Below are 13,205 nucleotides of genomic sequence, written 5' to 3' on the forward strand. Positions count from 1 at the left end.
CATCGCATACACATGCATTATTGGTTGGTGCATTGCTTGGTGATGCATAATTCCCTGTATAAACTCTCGTGGAAGTGATTGTCATCAATTACCAAAATGGGGGAGATTAAAAGAACATGCGGTGCCCCCATGTTTGGTTTTGATAATTGATGACAATCTCTATGGACTAATGGTTTCCTTGAGTTATATTTGAAGGTTTTGTCCATAGGCTTTTCTTGGAGTACATGTGTTGGTTTCAAGGAGAGTTTGTGTTGACCAAGGTGCTATTAATGAATTATCCAAAGCTTGGTCATGTTAGAGTTGAGCTTATTGCAAGCATGTCTTGAAGAAGAAGATTGTGTGATCAGAGTACATGTGTTGGTTTCAAGGAGAGTTTGTGTTGACCAAGGTGCTATTAAGGAATTATCCAAAGCTTGGTCATGTGAGAGTTGAGCTTATTGCAAGCATGTCTTGAAGAAGAAGATTGTGTGATCATTCATGTTTACCTTCAAGACATCATCCAAATGAAGAGAGTTGGAAAGATTCAAGGTTGATCAAGACTAAGTCAAGAGTGAATCAAGTTGATCAACTCACAAAGCGTAGAAGATGTACCGAGAGGGATCAAGTGATCCCATGGTTTGGTAAGCATTGTCCATTGTGCTTTGTGTACTAACCCATGGTCTATGTGAGAGTTCTACATGGGGTTAGGTACGTGTTCATGGGCTTGTGTCAAGAGGAAGTTATCACTCAACCCATGGAGAGGATGACATCAAGTGGTGATCGTCATTAAGATTGCCGTGTGCAAGTTCAAGTGGATCATCGCGAAGAGATCAAGTGCTTGAAGCTTGCCATCCATTGTGGTGACAATGGACTTGTGAAGATGTGCCGAAGAGTGGCTCACCCATAGTTGACTATGGGGGAGCAATCATCTAGTCTTCATCGAGCCAACGCAATCAAGAAAGATGGTCCAACTTGAGGGAGTCAAGATCATCATCATCTAGCTCAAGTGGACCATGTGCAAGGCAAAGGTTTGCCCTTGATAGGTTTTCTATTTTACCTGTCTCATGGTGGTAGTTTGGAGACCGGGTTATAGGATCGTTTGCCGTACTATCAAGGGGGGCTCTCAAGTTGGTAGCTTGATCGTATTGTTAGTAGAGAGCTCAAACCATTGCATCCTTGCATAATCTTTCTTGGTTCTTGTTTGGTTCTCTTTGTGAGTCTTAGAGCTTATGGTCATCTTGATGACAAGCTTGAGTTCATCGAAAACGGAGTTCGCATGCATCTTCTATGATGTTTTCGGTGTTGGAGGTTTTACCGGTCTTTTCCGAGGAAGGGTTCTCACCATTTTCTTATGGGACTTTTATCATTTGCTTCTTATCGATATTTCTTTGAATATTGTGTTAGCCCTTGTCTCTAGCTTCCCAACAAACTTGGTTTCATCGAATTCGGAGTCCGTTTGTAAAAGTTGTGGCAGTTTTGGTGTTCTGAAAAGGCTGCAACGGTACTACCGCGAATTGGAGCGGATGTAATTTTTTACTACCGCTCCAGAGCAGTACTACCGCGGCTCCTACAGCGGTAGTACCGCTCCGAACCAAAAACTCGTCCCAAGTCTTGCGGTGGTTGGCGCGGATGTATTTTTTTTAGTACCGCTTGCAAGCAGTAGTACCGCTACCATTTGCGGTAGTACCGTGAGGTCGAGCGGTAGTACCGTGAGGACGAGCGGTAGTACCGCTCCGGCAGTTCTTCTGGCCTTTTGCCTCCTCGTTGTTGTTTTTCAAAGGGGTACTTCCGCCCTAGCGGTAGTACCGCTCCTTGGAGTGGTAGTACCGCTCTGTGCGGGCTGTGAGCATAACGGGTGGTTTTTTCCCCACCTATAAAAGGGGGTCTTCTTCCCCAATGAACCTAATCCTTTTAGCTCGTGTTCTTCCCCCATTGTTGACCTTCTTCGAGCTTGCTAACTCTCAATCCCTCCAATGATTCTTGCTAGTTCTTGAGGGAAAAGAGAGAGGAGATCTAGATCCACGTTTCCACCAATCACTTTCTCCTCTAAGTGAGGGGAACCCCTTGGATCTAGATCTTGAAGTTCTTCGTGTTCTTCTTTCGTTCTTCCTCTCATTTTCTTCCCTAGCATTAGTTGCTTTGGTGGGATTGGGAGAGAAGGACTTGGGCACTCCGTGTGCCCTTGCCATTGCATTTGGTGCATCGGTTTGAGCTCTCCACGGTGATACGTGGAAGTGAAGTTTGAGAAGCTTATTACTCTTGGGTGTTTGGGCACCCTAGAGCTTGTTCCTCTTGGGTGCCTTGGCGCCCTAGACGGTTGGTGGTGTTCGGAGCTCAATCATTATGGTGTAAAGCTCTGGGCAAGCGTCGGGGTCTCCAATTAGCTTGTGGAGATCGCCCCGAGCAATTTGACGGGTACCGGTGACCGCCCCAAGGGTTGCCAAAGTGTACGGGTTCGGTGACCGCCCCCAAGGGTTGCCATTTGTACGGGTTCGGTGACTGCCCTCAAGGGTCCCTTAGTGGAATCACGGCATCTTGCATTGTGCGAGGGCGTGAGGAGATTACGGTGGCCCTAGTGGCTTCTTGGGGAGCATTGTGCCTCCACACCGCTCCAAACGGAGATTAGCATCCACAAGGGTGTAAACTTTGGGATACATCATCGTCTCCGCGTGCCTCGGTTATCTCTTACCCGAGCTCTTTACTTATGCACTTTACTTTGTGATAGCCATATTGTTTCTTATCATATATCTTGCTATCACCTAGTAGTTTATCTTGCTTAGCATAAGTTGTTCGTGCACATAGGTGAGCCTAATTGTTTTATGTTTTGTGCTTGGCAAATTAACCGCTAGGTTTATTCCGCATTTGTTCAAGCCTAAACCGTAATTATTTTAAAGCGCCTATTCACCCCCACCTTCTAGGCGACATCCACGATCTTTCAACGAGGATGACAAATTCCTTCAGAAACTACGCAAAATCCTGGCAAATTAAACTGGTCATATTTTTCATGTTTGCTAAAGAAAATTGTGACCCACCGACAACACAAATTTCCATGAAAATCGTTTGATTAGCCATACCCTCGTGGTCCACGTTCGCTAGTTATGAAAATCCTATTAAAAAGGGTTGGTCAGTATTTTTGTTGCTCAAAAAAGAGAAGAAAAAACGACGAATGCTCTTTTTAGAAAGCAACAACACACAAACAAAATACTAGTCCAAGCATTTGTTTTTTGAGGGAGAGTACCAATGGATGAAGAAAAAAGAGAGTATTGATTTTTTTAGCAACAAGAGAAAAATAAGAGCAAACGCACGGGTTTAGCCTTGGGCCAAAAGTGGGCAGCCTCGAGCCTGAAGGCCTCCCTGTTGTGCTTGGGCCTAGCCTTACTTGATTCATTTTTTTGCGTGGAACTTTAGAGAGCTTTATTTAAACGAAGGCATTCGCTGGGCAGTCTGCTGACCAGGAAGCTAGGAGTGGTGTCCAGCCAGCTTTCAGTCCCATTCAGCGTACAAGCACGCTTAGCACACAAATGTGCAGGACTGTTAGCAGATCGAGTTACATGAGTAATACTGAATGAAGAAAAACTATCAGAAAGCTCTCTAATTTCAGTTAGAATGGGTGCTACGACCGAGCGATCGGTGTAGCCAGAGTTCCAGAGGTCAACTGCCTCTAGACAGTCGGATTCCAGTTGCACGTGCGTGTAGCCGCGGAGACGGGCGAAGATGGTACCCTCTCGAATGGAGAGCACCTCAGCAGTGAACGGATCAGTGACCCCTAGATGGGGTTTGCACCATGCACCCAAAAATGCCGAGGATGAATGGGCTAGGCCTCCAATGCCTGCAGTGTCCATGTCTCGATGGATCGCTGCATCAGTGTTGATCTTGATGTAGTTTCCCTCTGGAGGTCGCCAGCCATGGCCCGGCATAGGTATAAAGACCTGTCCGGGTATATCCAGCAGCGCAAGATCCTCTCGAATTCTTCTGACCGAGCTGGCAGGATCAATGTAACGCCCCGAGACCGATGTGCCACGTGTCTTCCTGTTATTCTCTGTTGTTGCCATGTCATTGCTTGCTTGTCATGCATCTCATATCATGTCATCATGCGCATTTCATTTGCATACATGTTCGTCTCATGCATCCGAGCATTTTCCCCGTTGTCCGTTTTGCAATCCGGCGCTCCTATGTCACCTGGTGCCCCTTTCTACCTCTTTTCGTGTGCGGGTGTTAAACGTTTTTGGATTGAGCCGAGACTTGTCATGCGGCCTTGGTTTACTACTGGTAGACCTCCTGTCAAGTTCCGTGCCATTTGGACTTCGTTTGATACTCCAACGATTAACCGAGGGACCGAAAAGGCCTCGTGTGTGTTGCAGCTCAACACCCTTCCAAAGTGGCCCAAAACCGACCAAAACCTCCTCCATCATTTCGGTCGTTCGATCACGATCGCGTGGCCGAAAACCACACCTCATTTGGACTCTCCTAGCTCCCTCTACCCCTATATAAAGATCCCCCCACGAAAATCCCGGGTCTCCTCTTTTCCCTAACCCTAATTTCTACATCGCGCGCCGCCGGACATTGTCCGCCGCGCCGGACAAGCCGCCGCCGCCGATCGCGGCGAATCAGAGCGCGCCACGTGGCCGCCCGCCTCCTCCCACCGCTGAGGCCCGCTCGGCCCAAAGCCGGCCCTCCCCGCCGCCCGACCGGGCTGCGCCTCCCCGCGCATGGGCGCCGCACCCCGCCACCCGCTTCCTCCTTCGCTCTGGTTAGCATCGGCCGGCGCCGCCGCACGCCATTGCCGGCCGCCGTGCCAAGCTTCGGTCCCCGCCGCCTCGGTTCGCTGCTCCGCCCCGCCGTTCGCCGCCCCGGTGGCGGATCCGGCCGCCCCGTCGCCGGATCTGCCGACCCCGACCGGATCCCGCTACCCCGGCAACGCCCGCACTCTCTGGTGAACAGTAACACTGGCGAGCACTGTTCCGGCCGCCTCGGTTCGCATGCCGCGAGGAACCCTAGATCTGGATCCAAATCCCGGTTGACTTTTCCCTCTCTTCTTGTTATTTTTTTGCATACTTTGGCATGCCATAACTGCATCACAGTGACTCCGTTTTGGGCGTGTAGCATATCAAAATGTTCGCCTCGACGAGTACATCATTTCATCTCATTGCATCATTTTCTTTTGAGCTCATCTTGATGCCCGAAATGTCGTTGGAAGAGGGCTATGTGAGTAATTTGTCAGATCTGTTTCAGCAAATGGCATTTTGTCATTTTTGCCATGATTAATGTGTGCATGCTATGACCCTGAGCTCTACATGTATTTTGTTATATGCCATGCCATCTTTACAGAGATGCTTGCCATGTATTTTTTGTGATATGTATGGTGACTAGCACAAGCTTGCAAAGTAGCGTAATCGCTAACGCTGATTTCAGGGACTTAGAATTTCACCAAGTCCTTGTCCTGATTTTGTCGTTATGCCATATGTTCATGTTGTTTCCTAGTGATCTGTGCCTCTTTTGAGGATGATCAGTAAGGATGTTTTGTTAATGTTGTTGTGCTCTATCCATCCATGTCTTTGTTTGCATTTATGGAGCACCCTAGCTTGAGTCAATCGAGCTCTACTTTTGCTATTTCGTGAATCCTGGCAGATTGTTGACATGATTAGCGATTTTGCCGAGGATGTTGCTATTGATCCGTGCATGCTATGTTGTTGTTCTTTCCATGTCTAGCTTCTATGCCATGTCTTCTTGATGAGTGTATGCTTAGTTTGTCATGCCATGCTCTGTAGTGAGTGCATCGAGCTCGTAAACATGCCTACTCGTTAATCTGATTTGCATGCTTCAGTTTTTCACTAAGTCTGAATCTGTTTATGTTTTTGCCATGTTCACATGCTTGTAATTGTTTTGTCTGATCCCTTTTGGCTCAAAGTCACTAAGGGACTTTTGTTAAGTGCTTTGCGTAGCTTCATGCCCTGCCTTGCTTTGCCATGTTAAGTTCCTGTAGCTTGTAGTTTTCGTGCTCTAAAGTGTGCTTCCTGATGATAAATTCCAGACTTGTGTTAATTTCACAAAGTCTGAAACCTGTTATCATTTGCACTTTTGCCATGCTTGTTTGAGCCTGTTAATGGATGAATTAGCTGTAGCTCAGTGTTCATATTTTGTCAAGCATCATGAGTGGATCCCTGCCATGTATTTTGTTGCCATGTTTGAGTGCTGTAGCATATTTATCTTGTTGCATTTAGATGGTTACTTGCTGTTTATCGCAGACCGGTGCCATATTTGTTTTGCTTGCCATTTCCAAATCGTGCATCCGATTCCGGTGATCTTTATATCCATTTGAACCGGAATCATCTCCTCTTGCCAGTGGCACTCTTGGATTTCCAAGTTGAGGCCAGGTTCAATCATCCCTTTGCAAATCATGCATATGCACCGCATCCCGCATCCCGCATATCATACCATGTTCACGTGTGGTTTGTTTACTATGTTGTGTGCTTCTTTCCGGTGTTGCTTCTTCGGGTTGGTTCCGATTACGTCGCGTTTGTGTGGACCCGTTCGACTACGTCCGTTTGTCTTCTTCATAGACTCGTTCTTTTTCCTTGCGGGATTTCAGGCAAGATGACCACACCCTCGAAATCACTTCTATCTTTGCTTGCTAGTTGCTCGCTCTTTTGCTATGCCTATGCCGCGATACCTACCACTTGCTTATCATGCCTCCCATATTATTGAGCCAAGCCTCTAACCCACCTTGTCCTAGCAAACCGTTGTTTGGCTATGTTACCGCTTTGCTCAGCCCCTCTTATAGCGTTGTTAGTTGCAGGTGAAGATTGGAGCTTGTTCCATATTTGGAACATGGTTATTTGTTGGGATATCACAATATCTCTTATTTAATTAATGCATCTATATACTTGGTAAAGGGTGGAAGGCTCGGCCTTATGCCTGGTGTTTTATTCCACTCTTGCCGCCCTAGTTTTCGTCATATCGGTGTTATGTTCCCGGATTTTGCGTTCCTTACGCGGTTGGGTTATAATGGGAACCCCTTGACAGTTCGCCTTGAATAAAACTCCTCCAGCAATGCCCAACCTTGGTTTTACCATTTGCACTAACAACCTACCACCTTCCCTTGGGTTCTGTAGACTCAAGGGTCATCTTTACTTTAACCCCCCCCCCCCGGTCCAGTGCTTCTCTAAGTGTTGGTCCGAACCGAGCTGCCTGTGCGGCCACCTCGGGGAAACTTGAGGGTTGGTTTTACTCGTAGCTAGTCTCATCTGAGTGTGCCCTGAGAACGAGATATGTGCAGCTCCTATCGGGATTTCTCGGCACATTTGGGCGGTGTTGCTGGACTTGTTTTACCATTGTCGAGGGTGTCTTGTAACCTGGATGCCGAGCCTGATCGGATTGTCTTGGGAGAAGGAATATCCTTCGTTGACCGTGAGAGCTTATGATGAGCTAAGTTGGGACTCCCCTGTAGGGATTTGAACTTTCGAAAGCCGTGCCCGCGGTTATGGGCAGATGGAAATTTGTTAATGTCCGGTTGTAGAAAACCTGGAGTTGATCTTAAATTAAAATGCATCAACCGCGTGTGTAACCGTGATGGTCTCTTCTCGGCGGAGTCCGGGAAGTGAACACGGTGTTGGAGTAATGATTGACGTAGGTTGTTCTAGGATCACTTCTTAATCATAGTGTTCGACCATGCTTTTGCCTTCTCTTCTCGCTCTCATTTGCGTATGTTAGCCACCATACATGCTAGTCGCTTGCTGCAGGTCCACCTCATACCTTTTACCCTTCCTATAAGCTTAAATAGTCTTGATCGTGAGGGAGTGATATTGCTGAGTCCCCGTGACTCACAGATTACTTCCAAATCCAGTTGCAGGTGCCGATGATACCGTGCAGGTGACGCAACCGAGCTCTAGGAGGAGCTCGATGAAGATCGTGTTCGTTATGTTGTTCCGTTTTCCAGTTGATCAGTAGTGGAGCCCAGTCGGGTCGATCGGGGATCTGTGTAGCTTTTGGGGTAGTCTTCTTTTATTTTGGTTCCGTAGCCGGACCTTGATTGTATCTGGATGTTGTAATGCTTTATTCATGTATTTGTGTGAAGTGGCGAGTGTAAGCCAACTATGTATCTCTTTCCCTTATTGTATTACATGGGTTGTTGTGAAGATTACCTCACTTGCGACATTGCTTTCAATGCGGTTATGCCTCTAAGTCGTGCTTCGACACGTGGGAGATATAGCCGCATCGAGGGTGTTACAATCAAGGATCTCCCGATCATGTGTATATCTGTTGTGGGACATCCAAATCGCCCACATAACCGTGATGATCGTGGCGCGGTCCTTGTCAGAAAACCGCTGATCACACAATATGTCTCTTGCCCAAGAATTGGGGTGAAGCCGAGGGAGTCTGATCTCAAAGAGCAGCCTCGCCTCCTCCCATAACCGCCTTGCGTGAGAACAATGGATCAGAGCGTGCATCAGGTCCTCGTCCATGGCAAGGCACAACTTGCATATACTTGTTTCTTTGATATGTTGGTGTTCGAGTGTACACTCATCCGGAATGATCCCACGAACCACTCTCTACCAAAAAATCCTAACTTTAGGGACCACTTTTAGTTTCCAAAGAGCACTCCACATCTGTTGTTCATTCATTGATGGTTCCGCTATCTGCCTTTCTTCTAGAGCTGAACGCTCTTTTTGATTAATTAGAGCTCAATAGGCCATTTTGACAGAGTAGATACCCGATCGTTCGTGTGCCCATGCTAGATAGTCTGCACCGCCGCCTTGCCTGAGAGGAATATTCAGGATTGCCTCTGCATCTGACGCGATGAAAGTTGAGCGAATGAGGTCACGTTTCCAGGTCCCGTTCTCATGATCAATGAGTTCCCCGACTGTGAGAATTGGCGTATTGGGAGGCCTGAATAACGGTGTCATGGTGACAGTCGATGAGATCCATCAGTCGTTCCAGACCGAGGTGGATGCACCATCACAGATCCGCTTGATGAGGCCAACCTTGAGAGCTTCTCGTCCGGCAACAATGGCTCGCCAAGTGGCTGATGCTGATTTCCGGGTGGTAGCTTGCATGAAATCTGAGTCCGGAAAATATCTCCCCTTCGTCACTCTAGTACACAGGCCTTACTTGATGCATGAACACGTAGTATTTAACTGCTGTTACTCTTCAGATAGGATATCGTGTATGAAGTGTCGTCTACAGAGCAGTTTCGTTTCAGATAAGGAAAACTTCAGGTCTTCTGTCTGCGGGGCCGTTGGATTTCACTGGGCGATTCATCGTGTTCCTTACTCCCTCCCTCCCTCGCCGGTGCCCTAACCACCGCGCGCACTACCAGGGTGGTCTGCCGAGCGATCCGGGTACCGCACCGCTGCGTCCAGGGAAAGAAAGGACGCTGGGTGTTACGGCTCCACGTCTCGTCGTCGTCGTCGGCGTGGTTCATACAGTCGGTGGCGCCGAGGCGGATCGCGGGCCGGGCGGAAGGTCACCTAACAATCGATTAAGGCGGCGCGCTTGAGAGCGTTGTTGCGGCTCAGAATGGAGACGTTGTCCGTGTGGAGTCATAGTAGGCTTCTTCAGCCGTGTCTGGTCGAGCCAGACTCAGTTGTGGGTTGTGGCCGCACGCATCTGTATAATAAGCATTATTAAGCAGCAACGATACCCCTGGTTCACTGTAATTGCCAGATCGTCTAGGTTGCACTACTACCGTGAGTCGAGAGTTTGAGAAACAAGAGAAGAAGAGACCGAGGGCATGCCGTGCAAAAAGGCAAGGCTGCGGCGGCGACGAATCCATGTACGGATGGAGTCGTCGAGTGCCGAGCCTTGTGAAACATCTGTGGTGAAGGTCGATTATGATGATGAGGCTGAGCCTGTCATGTCTGAAGAAGCAGCAGCTCCGTCTGAATATGATCAAGCCGCCGAGGAAGCGGCCGAGGAGGAGACGATGGCGATGATGATGGGATTGGGGGAGCTGGCCGACGAGGCGGCTGAGGAGGCGGCCAGAATCGGGGAGAAGAAGAACAGGAGAGACAATCTGTCGATGGACGAAATGATGGCGAGGACGAGAGAGATGCTAGGGGAAGTACCCGAGGAAGCCAACACTGATCATAATGCCTACTGTGCCCGTGTTCACCGCCAAAATTGGGACTGGCTCTTCGCCCAACAGTACGGCCCCTTCGATCAGACCAGTAAGCGTGCTCCTCTGATCCAGTCCTTGCTGTTTTGCAGCCTCCTGTTACTAGCATATATACCACTACTCCGTCCCATGATGTAAGAGCATTTTTGATACTACACTGGTATAAAAAACGCTCTTATATTACGGAGCGGAGGGAGTAGCATAGAATGAACACATGCTCTATTAGAATATCATCACTGACTGCACTCTATATTTGCAATGCAGCGTCAATCCCCGCCTCGTGCTTCACCGACCTTCGCCGCCCTAATAACCGCTACGCCCACAAGCAGGAGATGCTCCAGATCTTCTGGATCAAAGTCGGGAAGATAAAGAAGCCCCTGAAGTGGCCATTACAGGTGTTTGGTTCGATCGCTGTGCGCGATGCAGTGGATCGCAATCGCATCATGGTCTTCCACCGTGAGAGGGATAACTGCCAAACCCTTACCAAGAAGGTTTATACTACTATATTATGAATCTTTGCTACTCCATTCGTAGATTATGTTGATTCATTGGTCTCTTCTTAACTTTCGGCTAAGTTTAACATGATGATAGGACTATGTATAGGATTTAGAACAGAATTTAATATACGCAACAAATTCCAAACTATCACTGAGGAGCTTCAGATACTCCGTGCATGGATACTAGATAGTTATTATGATACATAATAGCGTACAAGTCTGGTTAGTCTAGAGGTTCATGACATGTATCTGTTATGGTTTCGCTTCCGTTATGCTACCCAATGTTACCTCTTCTTTGGCATCATGTAACTATTAATTTAGACTGCCTCCATCAATCTTAATGCATGTGATGATTTGAACAAACTTGATCGCCCAACACAAATGATCGGCTCATGCCTCCTAGCTAAGTTTGCTCATCATAAATTATTTCCGCCGTATTGGTGAGTTTGATACACTGAATGATATGCATATGCAGGATCGACTTCTTACGCTAACGGGACCTACCCGAGGAATTGTAATGAATGTACATCCTACCTATGTTGAAGTTGATCTGAAGGCGAAGGGCGCTACTGAATCTGAGGATAAAGATTTAAGCTATTTAGCAGTTGCGTCTCTTCCTTGGGGCCCGTCTTATCGTGCTGAGGCTAGCAAGCTTAGCACATTAGAGTTGACATACGTTCGACTGTGTGACTGTGTGGAAGCCGCAATCGGTGTGAAAGTCAAAAAGCCTGGGTTATGGCCTGGCTGCAGGGGTTTATTCACTGCCAGTACAGCTAGTTTCGAAAACATGGAAATACGGTTGCTTGCTTTTGAAGGCGATAGATTGCCGGTCGATGGTAGTGGCAGGATTGAGCTTTCACGCCATGTGATCAGCGTCGAGCTTCCGCAGCCTGAAGGAAAGCTTGTGTTTTCGGTGAAGGCACTGCGTGGTAGTGATGAGAAAGATGTGAGGAGAGTTCGTAAAACTTTTACTCCCAAAAAGTTTGGTAAAACCAAGGAGAATATTAAGATTGGCTCCTGTGAGATGGAGGTAACTGTCACATGGTCCCTTCTTCCGAGTTGTAAGTATGATTATGACAGTGCATTTGTAAGGTATTATTAAGGTTGACTTCCGTGAGATGAAAGTTTTGACTGTGATGTGATTTCCTATCTAGACATCAAGTATGACTGACTGATTGAAAGCCTTAGCTCTGGCATAGTGTCTTTTTCAAAAAAAAAAATGTAGTATCTTTCATTTGTCAAGTGCAACCGTGGGAGACTTGTATGAGATCTCACATTTAGGTGAGATCATGGGATCAACCTCAAAAATACTTATTTAGACATTTTATAGAAAATTAAAATTATTTGACAACATTCATGCGAGGTATCACTAGTAGAAAAAGGGTCATTTGTCCCGGACCGTAAGGGCCTTCTGTCCCGGTTTTGGAACCGGGACTAAAAGATCGTTATTAATGCCTTTGGCCTTTAGTCCCGATTCTTACACGAACTGGGACAGATGGGCCTCCACGTGGCCGCTGCGGCCAGCCCAGGCAGGGGGCCCTTTGGTCCCAGTTGGTGGCACCAATCGAGACCAATAGGCATCCACGCGCCAGCTGGGGCTAGGGTTTTTATTTATTTTTTCTGAAGGGGGGGGGATTTGGGGGTTTTGTATGGTTAATTAAGGTGTTTCATATATTGTGTTAGGTAGCTAATTAATTAATAGAGAAAAGTGTCCTCTCTTATCCCCGTGTTTGGTCGACGCTACGTACTATACGTATAGAGAGCACTCGACACGCTAGCTAGTAAGCAAAAATGAAGGAACCAGAAGATCGTCATGAACATATGCATATAGAGAGAAGTGATATCAACCTCTCCTTCTCCGAAAGATTGGTCGAACAACAAGTTTTCGTATATCTATCCGACGCTACTGGCTACATATATACAATATAAGATCTCTTACAATATAATCCCCTAATTATATATGAACACATGGTCCACATAGTATTCTCCGTCTTTATCGATCACGTGGTCAAAAAAAGAATGCCACCAATTCCTCTTGAATTCCTCGCATGCGATCTAGTGCTAGGAGTTCATCCCGCATCCGAAACATCTAATTTGAAGAAGGGGGTCAATACATATATATGAATGAATGAAACTCAACAGAAAAGATGGTAATAAAGTAAAATTCTGAATATTATTGCTTACGCACTTCATATTGTTTTTTAGTGTGGCCCCGCTCACAGGTCGTGTGGCGGATGGACTCGAAAACGTAGTATCCACATTAATTATTCCCGTCTTTCTGCCACAACCACTTTACAAGAAATAGAGGTCAATCAAACTGATAAGCAAGCATGCTAAATGCTATTGATGAAACTAGTACTTAAATCACTAGGAGATGCGCGAAACATGCTAGTAGTACTTACTTTCGGGTGTTTAAATTCTAGCTTCTTCGACAGTCCCGGAGCTTTTGAGGTGATTTTTTTCCAAACCCTGTCAGACAAAGAAAACAATTACTTGATATCAGGAAGTGAACAAAGTTGTCGATATGGTGCGATAATGATCGATTTAACTTCTCGAGAATTTCAGTCATGTCCGCATACTCCTTGGGTTCTTTTCGTCTCGAGTCTAAGACGGTT

At 47.0% G+C, this 13,205-nt stretch overlaps 1 protein-coding gene across 1 annotated transcript; it reads left to right on the forward strand.

The window, feature by feature from the left end:
* The first annotated feature begins 9,709 nt into the window (after positions 1–9,709).
* Positions 9,710–11,692, forward strand: LOC125508592 (uncharacterized). The gene is made up of 3 exons (XM_048673349.2): positions 9,710–10,145; positions 10,358–10,584; positions 11,066–11,692. Exons 1-3 carry the CDS (start codon positions 9,710–9,712, stop codon positions 11,690–11,692), a joined length of 1,290 nt encoding a protein of 429 aa, XP_048529306.1.
* The last annotated feature ends 1,513 nt before the right edge of the window (positions 11,693–13,205 follow it).

The sequence above is a fragment of the Triticum urartu genome, chromosome 5A (assembly GCF_056163025.1).
Source record: "Triticum urartu cultivar PI428250 chromosome 5A, HENAU_Tu73, whole genome shotgun sequence".
Taxonomy (NCBI): Eukaryota; Viridiplantae; Streptophyta; class Magnoliopsida; order Poales; family Poaceae; genus Triticum; species Triticum urartu.

Bases quoted from the DNA above. Each gene is read 5' to 3' on its own strand.
- LOC125508592 (XM_048673349.2), top strand. From the start codon at position 9,710: ATGCCGTGCAAAAAGGCAAGGCTGCGGCGGCGACGAATCCATGTACGG. The intron at 10,146-10,357 runs GTAAGCGTGCTC...TTTGCAATGCAG, and splicing joins CGGCCCCTTCGATCAGACCA to CGTCAATCCCCGCCTCGTGC. The intron at 10,585-11,065 runs GTTTATACTACT...ATGCATATGCAG, and splicing joins GCCAAACCCTTACCAAGAAG to GATCGACTTCTTACGCTAAC.